General features: G+C 39.9%; 1 protein-coding gene across 2 annotated transcripts; it reads left to right on the forward strand.

Moving 5' to 3' along the window:
- The first annotated feature begins 4,087 nt into the window (after nt 1-4,087).
- Pdi (protein disulfide isomerase) lies at nt 4,088-14,076 on the forward strand. 2 transcript variants are annotated; one of them, XM_076186829.1, is made up of 6 exons: nt 4,088-4,359; nt 11,587-12,365; nt 12,541-12,717; nt 12,928-13,173; nt 13,257-13,352; nt 13,727-14,076. In XM_076186829.1, the coding sequence occupies exons 1-6, from the start codon at nt 4,209-4,211 to the stop codon at nt 13,778-13,780; spliced, it is 1,503 nt and encodes a 500-aa protein (XP_076042944.1). In that variant the 5' UTR covers nt 4,088-4,208; the 3' UTR covers nt 13,781-14,076. The 2 variants fall into 2 exon arrangements, with proteins under 2 accessions (XP_076042944.1, XP_076042945.1); XM_076186830.1 differs by lacking the exon at nt 13,257-13,352 and adding an exon at nt 13,509-13,583.
- Nucleotides 14,077-14,305: the final 229 nt, after the last annotated feature.

Consider the following 14,305-nt stretch of genomic DNA (forward strand, 5'->3'; position numbering starts at 1 on the left):
TGTGTGTGTGTGTGTGTGTGTGTGTGCGCGCGCGCACGCGCGTGTGTAACAACCTGTGGGACTACAAGACCTTGTCAATTAGTAGTATTAACATTGGTGGAAGAAAAACCAGGAAAACCAAATCCGACCTGGATGTGGGGAGTGGCGGGGGAGGGGAGGCGAGGCCATCTGGGGTGCAGGGAGGCGAGATAGACAGGGAACTCTTGGGAGGGAAGAAGTGGGGGGTGAGGGAGAAGGGGGGAGCGGAGGGAGGAGGAAAATTACACTTTAGTTTCAGGCTGTACAATCCTGACCCAAGGCACAAACGCGTCCGCACACACACACGTTATTTAACTACTTAATCGTGATTACTGACTTGTGAGTTACAAAGAGAGTAAATATCATCTGGTTGTCGAGTTGGTATCAGTAAATGAATAATAAATATTCCTGTTATGTTTGTTATACCCACGGTCCTAGGCTTATGTAGACTTCTCTCCCTACCCACGAACACATCAAAGAAGGCATGAAGCTGACTCGATGTAGATTGTCAAACATAAATCCCAGGGTAGTCCTGAATCTAGTTACTATAGTGTATCTTATTTTTCTGCCTTAGGTAGGAAGCTGGGTCTCTGTATCTGGCCAGACTTTGTGTAAGTGGTTGGTCAGCCTGCTTGTAGGCTTGGCCCCGCATCCCTTAGGGGCAGGACAACTGGACTAGTAGTGGGATGTAAACCACCGCAAGGTAGAGTTATACAGTTTCCCGCGAGGGGGCAGGTCGAGCGCTTGATGATGCTTGCCTGCTATCCACCCTCCTGCCCGGCTTATGTCGTCTCTGCGTACCCCGACTTTGTACGCCAGCCATAGTACATTTCATCATTGCATGAAAACTTGAACACGCATTAAATAATGCGCATTAGTGCATGAAATTTGTGTTAATACAAACCTAAAACAAAGGGGGATGTGATTTCTTGAGGCGTCAATGGACAAGAATTTCAGTGCAGTTTGTGTAGCCATGGGTACGATGCCCTTCTCCCACCTCGCCCGGCCTCCATCGCTGACGTCCTAGCAGGCTTGTTGTTCAGTGGGGCTGAAGGAGAGCGACTATGACAACGCTGTGCTAAACGGCTCGACCAGGCATGGAGAGATGTGCGTCAATCAAGCATTCCCATCAAGTGTGCTTTTCGCTTGTTGATCATTTCAGTTGGTTGGCAGAAGCTGCAAGATAGCAGAAATGCAGGCTTGATTAAATCTTATTTGCATTGCCAGTACGTATACCGTGCATCTGTAAAAGCCTGAAGATAACACAAAAACTTGGTCCAGCGTGGGCAGGGAGCGGAGCAGGATGCAGGCTGTAAGAAGTACAGGCGTTCACATAATAATATTAATAATGTTTATTTGGCAATGAATCATTATACATGAAGTACAGATAATGAAAAAACACATAGTTCGAAATAACAATTACAATTGCCGAGGATAACACAAAAAAAGCATCGGCTAGACAGGCCAATTGCAGGGGTCAAAATAGTTGCATGGTCTTACTTCATAAGAACCATACAATTCAGTAATGGTAGCCTTCTAGGTTAGAGAAATAACTCCGGGCATTGTGGCAAGTAGGCCGACAGGCACATGAGCAGGTTGATATACAAAATGTCCGACAGGCAGCCCACTCCAAAGACTGAGTAGGTCAGCTGTAAGACCGTAGTGCAGGCTTTATAATTTTGTAAAGAAGTTTGCCAAGGGAAGGCAGGACAACTGACGAGTACTGTGGTCTACTTACAGGACGCCCACAGACAGAGAAACACCGGGGAGATTGTGAGTAGGCCACCGGATAATAACAAAAACAATGTTATTACCAACCAGCACTACCAAGCTATCACGACTGCAAGGTAGGCTGGCCTTCGTGTAGGTCGATCTATCCTATTGGAAAATAGACAGCAGGGAGAGAAGCACGCAAACAATGTACATCTGTTCTGTATCTGTGTAACGGTAGGCAGTATCTCCGTTAGGCTTAGAGACTGTCATTCCTCAAACTTGCTCACTAAATTGTACACGATCTGTCGCAAATCTCATGGAAGAGGAGGAAAAGGTGGAGATGGAGGAAGTAGTGCTGGTTGGAGAACAGGGAATTTCCCTACCTCACGACATGGCAAATGATATGTCCTGGTTACACACTCCCGCTAGCCCACTTTATCCTCACCGATATTCTCCCTAGGATTCTCTGGTACTTTTCCTTCCATATATATCTGCCGTTCCGTTTATCAGCCTAGGAATATGTAAATATTATTTAATATAATTTCACTATTCATTTGAATTGAATTCTGTCTTTCTGTTATCTGGGACGAGAGCATCTGCACGGGGAAATTTTTGTTCATTCGGCTTTACTCGTGTGCAAGGCGGGAGATTATGTTTTATGGAAATACTGTGAGTACGTTCTCACTGCCCAGTATTCTAAATGCCCCATCTATGTGTTATTAGAAGTATTTATTTTCCAGCCTAAAACCTGGATGCAGCCTTGGAGTACATATATCTGGTTCTCAAAATTTATTTCTATCACTAGAGGAAAGCCAATTTTGTGCTTCTTCACAATAAAGTTACTCGTAATCACCCCAAAGTACAATTTAATTTTTTCAACACGATAATCTATCTCACTGATGTCATAGCTAACATCTAATAGAACAATTCCGGACTGATCTATGCTAGAGGTAAAAAATGGGCAGAAAGAAATATAAATATAAAATTGTCAGTAACTGGGAAAAAGCATCTAATGCAATAATTATAATACCCAGTAGTGTTCGTTCTATAGTGAAATGTATAACAAATACTGCCTCCCAGCAGATACTCTGCAATGATTTATTACAAAATATAGTATCAACGCCTTCCTATTACTTTAGCATCCCTAAAGGTATATTATTCTTTTCCACATCTCTTCGGAAGGAGAGGTATATCTGTAAACATTTCTCATGCCGAATGTTGACACTCATCTCTGGCATCCCAGTAGAAGTGCACAAAGGGATAGTGGAATGTAACTTACAAATGTATATGTAGTCTCTCAACAACCCTGTAAACCTATACGACATATAAATTCATCTGTGTATTCTGAAGTGGATTAAGGCAAATGCAAAAGACATATCGAGAGTATGGCTGGGAAGTAGTCTGAATGACTTTTTTTACGCAAGGAAAATATGTTTTGCACGTTGTATTGTATGAGGCCACAAAAATGCGTGAGGAGGAATGATAATTATAGTAATAATGATAATAATAATAAACGCAGTAAGAGTGCTATTGAGAAAGTGAAAGGATGGGAAGGTTAAATGGCAAGCATGAATGGTCAGTGTGTGAGAGGGAAATATATGTTTTTTCTATGAAATAAAGAACATGTATGTGGATTTTTTGGGAAAATAATTGATAAACAGATACCCAATAGTAAATACATATGCAATTGAATTGTTGTAATAAATGTAGAGATAAGATGATCTTGTCACATATTCCACAAAATATTTTGCATTTAATTACGGTATAAGCAATTCCACTTATTAGTGAAAGTAGGCAGGCCCGTGCCCAGGTGGGTAATTATGTCGTCAAAGGAGATTTCAATTTTATATGTATATTTCTGTTTAAATGTATGCTTAAGGGTTGCATTTAGGTTTTATGCACAAATTATGATAGTGTAGAGTATATCATAAATAAAATTCTATTATACATTTATTTTGTTGTTTTATTGCTATCACTATAATTTTCGACATTATTCTTAACAGTTTTGGGGAATTATGACCCCCAACTCCCATGAGTCTTTTAAGTATTCATGACTGAAGCTGATTTGAGACGTTTTCCTCAACACCTCTACTCTCAGTATGCCGTGTTGCAACGGGGGTTTGTGGAATTGCTTAAATTTCCCGGTACTACCAAAATTACCCAGAATGCAGAATATGTTTGACAACACACTGATGACGTAAGAACTTGGAAAATTCTTTCTTCTTCAATGTCAGATAATACTCATCATGTTATTCATGTATTCTTGTATTAACTACATCAGTAGATTACCCATGAAAAATGACGTAATATAATTTACTTGTAATGCAGTATATATCAAGAAAATATATAGAAGTGACAGACACGTCGTTGTGGTGCCGTGGACCAATAGGAGAGCACCACGACGGGCCACGTCTGCGCTGTAGTTATTCTTTTACCAGGCGTTCGCCGGTCAGTTGAGGACTCCACTCGGTACCAAGATGAAGACGACCGTAACGCTCTTCCTTGCTCTTTTGGCACTGGGGATTAACGCCGACGAAGAAATACAGAAGGATGAAGGCGTTTACGTACTTACGACCAAAAATTTCCAGAAGGCTATTAGCGATAACGAACATATTCTCGTAGAATTTTGTAAGTATTGTAGTATTTTGTGACATGGTGGTGGGAAGTTGACAGATGGTTTTGGAAAACTCCTGCTTTATGACAGTCATTTGTAAAGACTCCCAATGATCCTTTTAAGGTGTAAATATTGGAATATGAAGTGAGATATTCGGAAATGGATTATAGGTTGGCAGTGCGGGGTGATGGATCACTCGCCGGTTTAATTCTCTATTGGAAATTATCTTGCCCCTACCGTACCGTAGGAAACCTACGGAGGTCTAGAAACGGCGTACTTCGAGCATGATTGTCATGAAGTATTTGTAACTTGTGTTGCAGTGCTCGGTCACACGTGTGAAAGATGTCAAATCCTATCGTATATACATAGTTACATGACTACAGGTTGTATCTGCCCCTAAACCCCCCCCCCCACCAGACCCCTTCCACCCGGTTTGGTAAATTGTGATCAAAGAACCTCCATATTCAGCCCTTCAAGAAAAAAAAGAAAAATATGCATAAGTGTATAGGTAGTTAGGGCATAGTGCTACCAGAAAAGTCCTTTGTAAAGGAAGAATGTTTGGATGGAAGAAAGGTTTGTGCCTGAGCCTGAGGTAGTTCCTAGTATGGATCACCATTGTACGAGTTCCTCTAGTTAAGAGCTGAAAACCTGCAGTGCCACAGTGGCTAGCAGAGGGCTTCTGACCCATCTGTAGTTCTTTATATAGAAAATTGGGATTCACTGGCACAAAGAAGGGAGCGATCTGTTCAATTCCAGTATCATGCATTTTCTATTTTGCAGTAGCTTAAGAGCTGTTTGACAAAGTAATATGTTTAATATTAGTTTGCAGGATTCTGGAATTTTACATAGCAATCTCCCATATTTGAAATGGAAACCAATTGGAAGTTTGAAATGATGGCTAGTTGTCCCACAATGACAAAGTTGAAAGGGTTGATAGGTTTTTAAAATGGGCAGAAGGAAGAAGACTGATTCTACAGTCCCTCTTAAAGTCCCACTGTCATATCGGATATATTGCATGCAAGATGTCCATAGTGTCCGCAAACGCTTTCCTTTCAGCACCTTTGGTGCCATACAGTGAAACTTTGTCCAGTTGTCATTTAGACCAGTGCACATCGTAAATTTGGTGATGCCTGATTATGGACAAACCAAGTTAGGGTTGACATGGCTGTTAAACCATTTAATGCAACACCCTGTCTCTTATGTCGATTTGTCTTGTACTTGTGTACCTGTCAGCTTAAGCAAGAAGTTTGCAGATTGTTTTTGTTGGTCTTGCTTCCAAATTACAAACTCCATTAGATGTGATCTTGTTACCTGTATCTGCAAACCTTTGTCAGATTGGGTGTTTAGCTTTAGATATGCTGTACTGCCAAGGTTGAAACTTAACCACTGCAGGAAATTTACTTCTCGGTCGTCATATTGGTCCCCTTGTTCACATCAGGCATGACTGTCAGGAGAACCTAAGGTTCTTTGTCAAATGTCCTATCGTGTGGAGTTTGTGCTTGGGAAATTGAGGGAGGGGCAAGGTCAGGCAATTGCCGTGGGTGCATAATTTTTTGTAGGTCTTCAACTGTTGGACAAGCGAGTCCTTGCTGTAATTAAATAATTCTCACATTTTCGGGTATTTGCAGTGGATATTGTCCCTTGTACTTCAAAATTACAGTAACCCTCCATTGATTTTTTTAGTTGGGTGGGGGGGGGGTTATATAAGGGTGATGGATTGAATTAAAAGATTTATTGTTTAACACTAGTGTAAAGTGAATACTTTAGTCCTCAGGAATAAGGTGCAGAATGCAGCTCTTAATATAGTGGCATAGTTGAACTACATAGAATTTGATAATGCAGTTTCAATTATTGGAACATTTGGGCAACTTTTCAGATACTTTGTAACTTCAAATTGTCATGAAGTTCTTTAGGTGTGTAGGTATTAGGATGAATCTTCCTACAAGGTTTTCTGTAGATTTACCAATACTATGCTTTTTTTTTTTCCCCATATAGGGAGGTTGCATCCATCATCCTTTCCTTCCTCTCATCTTAGCTTTTCGTGGATGATGGGTCAACCCTGTATCCTGTCCACTGTCTTTAGTCAGAAGCAAGGCTGCTTCACTTAATTGGTGACGCAACCCCACTGTCCCCTCATGTAGACGAAGGCGGAGAAATCCCATCAGGCTGCATCAAAATGTTCACACAGGCATGCCTAACCCCCTGCCCTCCCTTGCACAACTTCCTAGTTCAATGCTCCCTTTCCTCCATTCATCCATCTCTTCTTTAGCCATCTCCTAATTCAGTCCCACCTCTACCTTCCACACCTTTTACTAATATTTCATCACTTGTTTGTTGAATGTGCCCAAACTATCCCAATTTTTCATCAGCCCCGTCTGTCATCTTTGGTTGTTCCATAGAAGTGTTAACCTACTGTTTCTGTAGGTACAATGTATTAAAATTATATGTATTTTGTATTCCACTTTACTAAGTAGGCCACATCTTGTTTTGTATAAAAGTTAAAATTTTTGCAAATGTGAAAGGGAATGTGCTTGTTTAAAGCCAAAACATGATAGTAGTGCTCACATCAATGTCAACGAATTGTACTTGCTGTAAACTAGTAAGGGAAAGGAATGTAGTTTGGCTGGCTCACTTATAAATTCATTGCCAAGGTCAAAAAATGTCTGCCTCACCTGCCCTGGGAGATCTAATGCTGGAGATGGTACAAGTCATACAAGATTTGTTGGAGGCGCAATAGTTTACATGTTTAAGATAGAGGTATTAAGATGGGAACCGTGCAGGAGAGGATGTTAGGATATTTTACTTTGCCATTTCCCAAACAAAGGTGAGATGGTAGATATTTGGTAGACTTGTTCAGATAATTTTTCACACTAACTAATTATTTGAGTGAATTCAGACACATGCCACAAGGTCATCAATGTAGTGGAGTCTACAACACTTGGGTGATCAGCATTGGCCCCCATCATTTGTTCTACTTTAAGCTGGTGTGTGTATTGAATGGGATGGTAAGCATTTTGATGCATTTTGAAGTGAATTGCTGCATTTGCTTTTGGTTCTACCCTATTATAGTTATCCTAAGTGCAGTCCAGTTTCACACATTTAATTTTGAGTCTTTATTAATTTACTCACTGTTGTTGGTGTGTGTCCACTGTTTAAAATTAACACCTTGATTTTTTCACTATGCCAGCAAGATGTGACCCATTGTCCTAAAGAAATTGATATTTTAACATTGACAGCAGTTGATAAATTTCATAACTGTAGTTGCTTCCCTCATGTGGGACAGATAAATAAGCCGATTGAACAAGGATAGGTCCCATGCTATTAGCAGTTAATTGATGTATGAAGTGCTTGAAATAACCTCGTGAACTGGATGGATCGTTGTCATCTTGTAGATGTGTTAATTATCTTGCTTTGGAGGGATTTCCTTAACCTTGGTTTAGTGTATTTTTCTAATCTGACTTTGGTCACAATTAACTTTATTTAATCAAGGTTGTTAAAATTCCATGGATGGGCATGCTCATTTTTCTCCAACTGAAAGTGGCACTTAAGTTAAAGATTCACTTTTGCACACAGCATTTGCTATCCCACAAGTAAGTTGTCTCAAGATTGAATGGAAACGTGCCTACAGCTTGTTAGTGATGATCCTTGTGCCTTCTTGTAGATCTTTGGGAGGCAACAGAATGCTTGTAGATATTTCAGGGGGTTTTGTAAATAGACAAGTTCAAGTTCTCTAAATTTTTCATGTTAAACTGATAGGTCTGTTGTGTGACTAGTGATATGTTCATTGTATCCTCTAATCCCACTTCTATACAAGCAGTTTGTGATGGCACGGCTCCATTCATCCCACGACCATATACTACAACTCTTGTAGTTGGCACATGAACACAAGTATGAGGGTTTGTTCCTGTGGAGTTATGGTTAATCTGCATTAGGTGCCTAGATATGTAACTTGATTAACAGCATCTAAAACTGCAGTAGTTTATCAGTATGTAGAAATGATGGCTTATTGCATAATTGCAAATTGTTCCTTGTACGGTATATGTGCAGTTTTGATTTCGGTATAGTAATTGGGAGTGATGACCATGCTACCATGGGTCATTTACTATGTATTACAATAGGTAAAGCTATGCACAAGCACATGCAAGTATATGCATGTATACTTTTTTTCTGGTGTAATGGGTCACATCTAAGTCAAACACAAGTGGCCAAGTTTTGAGGCTGAAAGATTTCACTAACACTGCAATCAATTATTGACCACCATAAGGGGATGGTATGTGGGTAAGGTCCATTGTTCATTAGTCTACACGAGCTGATCTCTTGGATAGGCTCGCCTGGGCCTCCAGCAATTGCATCTGAGTAATTTTCTCAATCTTCCTCCCCTCTATCAGTCATTGGTTGACCTAAACTAGATCGTGCAGTTCTTGTTGAAACCTTTGACTAGTGACTGGTTTGTCAAGTTGGACATTGTTCTTGTACTAGTCTTCATCCAAATTTGTCAATTTAATCTCCCTCATCCAGCCTTATAGTTCAAGAATTGCCACTAATTAAAATGTTAATGCTTGTTAACCCCCCCCTTTTATATATATAGATATATATATATATATATATATATATATATACATATATATATATATATATATATATATATACACACATATATATAGATATATATATACACAGCAAGTCCTCGTTATACGGTACATATGCATTCCCAAAAACCTTACCACAAATTGAAATTTTCTGTATACCGACCCCATTATGATGTGTAATGATAGATATGGCAGACATGCCTTCTCCCTGCTTGTTCCTCTTCAAAATATCTAGTGGATACCATATCTGCGAATTTTTCTTACCATAGAATCGAGGGTAGTAATTACCTTTACCGTAACTGTGAATTTACAGGATAAATAATCGCCATATAAGGAGGACTCGCTGTATTTCTATTTTTTCTAGTGCAGGTTAGTCATCTGCGATGTTCTGTGGTCAGGTTCATGTCGGGAAAGCTGTAGCTAATATATTAGTATCTACAAGTGTCTGCAGGGAACTTGGGTAGCTGTCTTTCTAGGTCTAGGGGAAATAAGGAGCTACTATAAATGTTTACCTAAAGTTTGTAGTTGGTTTCATCCTCCAGATATGGTCAGTTTTGTCATTGTGCCTCATTCCTTTAGAATCCTAGTCTTCCATTCAGATATCACCATTCCTCGTCTTTTCCATTGCAGGATACTGCCAAACGGTTGAGGCACAAGAGCTACATCAGGCACTCTTAATTTCAGCTGACGTCGATGCTAACCGTTCTATCGGTAACTTCATACTAGGATGTTAAGATAGTCACAGGTTGCAATCTTGTGTACTTTTGGAATTTGTAGACATGTGCACTTGTTGCATGTCTTCAGGTTTTAAATTGAGTATAAAAATACAGCGTCATTAGGTAGGCATTTAATATAATTTGACTGATCCATCATAGGCAGGTTTAAACAAAGCAATAAAAGGCAAGTCTTCTTGCATGCCATAAGATAGTCAAGCACATGGGATCACGAAATGAGCAAATTGACAATTTAAAGGGCATGCTAATTGGCATAATAGCAAGCTTAATTAAACCATGGTATTTGCTGGTAAACAAATGCTGTTCTTTGGATTAGTATGTTCCTGTGGGGGGAGTATTCTTCAGGAGTTAGTTGCAAGTATTCTATTACAAATATTTGCAGATTGCAAAATAGAATGCACATAGGGACACGTCCACATGAGCTTCTCCATGGGCACATGCATCTATGCACATGCACCCACATGCAGTGAAGACTAACTTAAGCTAACCGTATTAGCAGGTTCAGGATTTGGACAGCAAAAACTTTATCACAGCTTGTGAAAACTATATTTGGCCATAAATCCACAACATCCTCAAATCTTAATGAAATACCCATAGAGAACATCCCCACTGGAATGTATAAAGTTCTTACCAAAGAGCAGAAAGTTGCCAGTTCTACAAAAACGAACCCTCCTATCCCTCAGTTTTGTTAGTTTAGGTTACTGCATGCCCCCAGCAATCCACATGTATACAAAAACTGATCCCAGAATGTCACTATTCCAAATTCTGTACTTTACCAGGATCCCCTCAAAGAAAAACATTGGTACAACTGTCACCACCCCATCACTAAATTGTACCAATGAAGATGTGACCTGTTTTTTACCTAAGTTACACCCACCACACAACTCCATTTTACTGTCCTATTCACCTATCCAGTCTACTTTGGTAACTTGCCTATTAAGAACTATGGATATTGCAGGTGACTAGGTCAGTTGATTGGAACTGCCATAGTTGTACAAAAGTGTAAACCATACAACACCCCAACTCACTAAAAGCACCATAGTTTCTCAGTTAACTATACTTCTTACATTAGTTCCCCACTTCACCTAATTGTGTATTTAGTCTTGAACATTTTACATAGAATTGCTTGGTTGTGTGGTAGGTGTGGCAAGGTAGAGAATGACATGCGAATTGATTTGAGTTAGACATGCATGGGAGTAGCCAGGTAAGAGCATTTAGATTGTTTCAACACATTCATTAGAAGTGATTGCAATTTTTAAAAGTTGTTTTTTATGACTGAAAGGTGGTAAATGGATGAAAATGCCTAAAGGAATTCCATAGAACTTTCATGAAAGTACATTTAGTTGGGAGAATGTCGTAGGCATACCAGGTCTAGTGCAATTGAACTGAAGAGGCAGCCATGGTGGTACTGGTTGACTTTCTACACAACTTCCATGCTAGTTGTAGCCATTATTACAAATATTCATTTGTAAAATGTGTTTTGGGTAACAAGACAATTTTGTTCAGATGGAAGGAAGACTTGACATTTCAGTTGACAAACCATTAGTACCAAACTTGCAGTACATAGTGGAATAACTTGCCACAATTTTAAGTATTCTAGTGTAGGAATGACTATTGTATTTTCATTACATTTAAGCAGAAATGGAAGTTTAGTTGAACATTGCAATGGAATGAATTTGGAAAAGGGGAGTGGTGAAAGATAGCCGCATGGTTGTAGTTGGAAAGGTTCACCATTTTTATATGGGAAACTTTGCTAGGTACCTCAGCCAGGGAATTTGATAGAAACCAGTAAGGATGAGTTACATTTATATAACTTATGCCCATAAGTGGTTTGGATTAATATAGGCATTGGTAGTTGAAATTTTTAATATGCAAGCCTACTCAGATTGTAGTTATTCATTGTTAATTTTTGTTGCAGATGCTCCATGGTGTGGACATTGCAAAGCCCTTGCCCCTGAATATGCCAAAGCTGCAGGAGTCCTTGCTGAGCAGGAATCTAAAGTGATACTTGCCAAAGTTGATGCAACAGAAGAAACCAGCTTAGCAGAAGAGCATGGTGTTCGAGGATACCCAACCCTGAAGTTCTTCAGGGGAGGGAAACCCATCGATTACAGTGGCGGTCGCACTGCTGATGAAATTGTCAATTGGTTAATGAAGAAGACTGGACCTCCTGCCAAGCAGCTGACAACTGTTGATGATGCAAAGGCTTTCACTGAATCCAAACCAGTTGTCATTATTGGATTCTTCAAGGACCAAGAATCAGATGATGCCAAGCAATTCCTGGCTGCAGCCACTGCTACTGATGACTATCCATTTGGTATTACATCAGAAGAGGCTCTTTTCAAGGAATATAGTGTGGATGGTGACAGTATGATCCTGTTCAAGAACTTCGATGAAGGGAAGAACGTTTACGATGGCAAGTTTGTCGAGGCTGATATCACCTCCTTTGTTACTGCAAACTCCTTGCCGCTTGTCGTAGATTTCAACCACGAGACTGCTTCAAAGATCTTCGGTGGAGAGATTAAGTCCCATCTCCTTTTGTTCCTGTCTAAAGAGCAAGGTCACTATGATTCTCATCTTGAAACTGCACGCAATGTTGCAGTCAAGTTCAAGGGACAGGTGCTGTTCGTCACAATCAACACTGATGAAGATGACCACATCAGGATCTTGGAGTTCTTCGGCATGAAGAGGGATGAGGTAATTATGGTGTACCATTTGACAAATCCTGTCCTAATGAAATTTTTCGCTAATGAATCATTGAAAGACCTAATCATAAAAGCTAGGAAAAGTTGTGATTTACAGTTAGTGACGAATGTTAATGTTGACATATTATTTCTGTAGTTGTATGGAAACTGACTAGAATGTGTTCCAGGTTCCAGGACTGCGCATCATCAAGCTGGAGGAAGACATGGCAAAGTACAAACCCGAAACCTACGACATGACTGAGGAGAACCTTCAGACCTTTGTCCAGAACTTCATGGATGGAAAGTTGAAGCAACACCTGTTGTCCGAAGATCTTCCTGAGGACTGGGATAAGAACCCTGTAAAGGCAAGTCTTAATTGGTTTTATTTTCTGAGAAAATTGTTACAAAATTAATGCAAAGAATGTATGAAAGTGATTATCAGGTGCTGTATGGAGCAAACTTCCATAACGAGGGAGGTAGAAGTGTTACAAGAATGGATGAATTAAGACAAAGAACAGAAATGGGAAGGAAGCTATTGGATAGGGTAGAGGTTTTAACGACTCTTATATTTACAGACACTGGTGTCTTCAAACTTTGATGACGTTGCATTTAACAAGGATAAGGATGTTCTTGTAGAATTCTATGCACCTTGGTGTGGCCACTGCAAACAGTTGGCACCAATCTTTGACGAATTGGGAGAGAAGTTCAAGGAGAATGAGGATATTGTCATTGCAAAAATGGATGCTACAGCCAACGAGTTGGAGCACACGAAGATCAACTCTTTCCCTACTTTAAAACTTTATAAGAAAGGAGACAACAAGGTAAGTGTGCAATCATCATAGCGTATTGAAATAATGTTGATATTGAAATAGTTCATGGTTATTTATGCTTATAACTTGAACAGGAAGTAGAATATAATGGAGAGAGAACCCTAGAAGGATTGTCAAAGTTCCTGAATACTGGTGGAGAATATGGGCAGGCAGCTCCATTTGACCCAGAGGTAGGCAAAACTAGGTCACATTGGCATGCTCCAGCTGGCTGACCTCCCCTTCTTAAGGACTTCCACTACCAGGTTCAGGCTTCCTTTGCCTAGGGCTTTATTAACATCACTGCATGCTGTCTAAAATGGCCACTTTTTTTTTCATTCTGGGTATAGATTGTTGACTACAGTGGTGCTCGCACGCTAGAAGCTCTAAGCGATTTCATCTCGGGCAAGGGATCGGATGGCCAGGTACTAAACCTCTGTATTTCTGTAGGAATAATCTTTTAAAAACCACTTTCCTGCTTTTAACTGTTAATGCATTGTTGTACATGTGATATATGTTTAATATAAAAATTTTAGTTTCATAATCCACATTATTTCTGTATGCTCAGGTTGTCGAAGAAGACGACGAGACCGAAGATGGCCATGCCAAGGATGAGCTTTAAACACAGTATCTCAACATCGGGGGGGAGATGTAACATCAATTGCAAACAGAAATATGGTTGCACTTATAGCTGCAGAAGATTTTCAGATGTAAAATATTTAAGAGCACAGAACATGTTGTTGCAGGGAGGGGGGAATTTGGGACCAGAAGAACAGAGGGGGGGAAAAATGATATTGCTCTTGTAAGCACAATGTTGCTTCCAGTCTTGCTTGTGCTGTGTGAGGTTTTGTGTGTTAGGATGTGCTGTGGTTAATTTGTTACTGAGTTAATTTTCCAATAAAATATTTTTTTTCTAAAGATTGTTTTCCTATCTTAAGCTAAAGCTGATGGTATGTGAGAGAATGGTAATATTTCCATTTGAAGGGGAAGGTCCATGTGAATGAAGGAGCTGGCCCTGCTGTGGATGTGCTGTCTTGCATAAAATGAGGGAAATGAATGTAATGTGTAAGGAGGCACTTTGGTATAAAGCTGTACTAATAGGGTAGGCATCTGGGAATTGATAGTGATGAATGGGGGAATGATTGTG

Source organism: Oratosquilla oratoria, chromosome 6, assembly GCF_046742065.1.
Source record: "Oratosquilla oratoria isolate Oo_2021 chromosome 6, ASM4674206v1, whole genome shotgun sequence".
Taxonomy (NCBI): Eukaryota; Metazoa; Arthropoda; class Malacostraca; order Stomatopoda; family Squillidae; genus Oratosquilla; species Oratosquilla oratoria.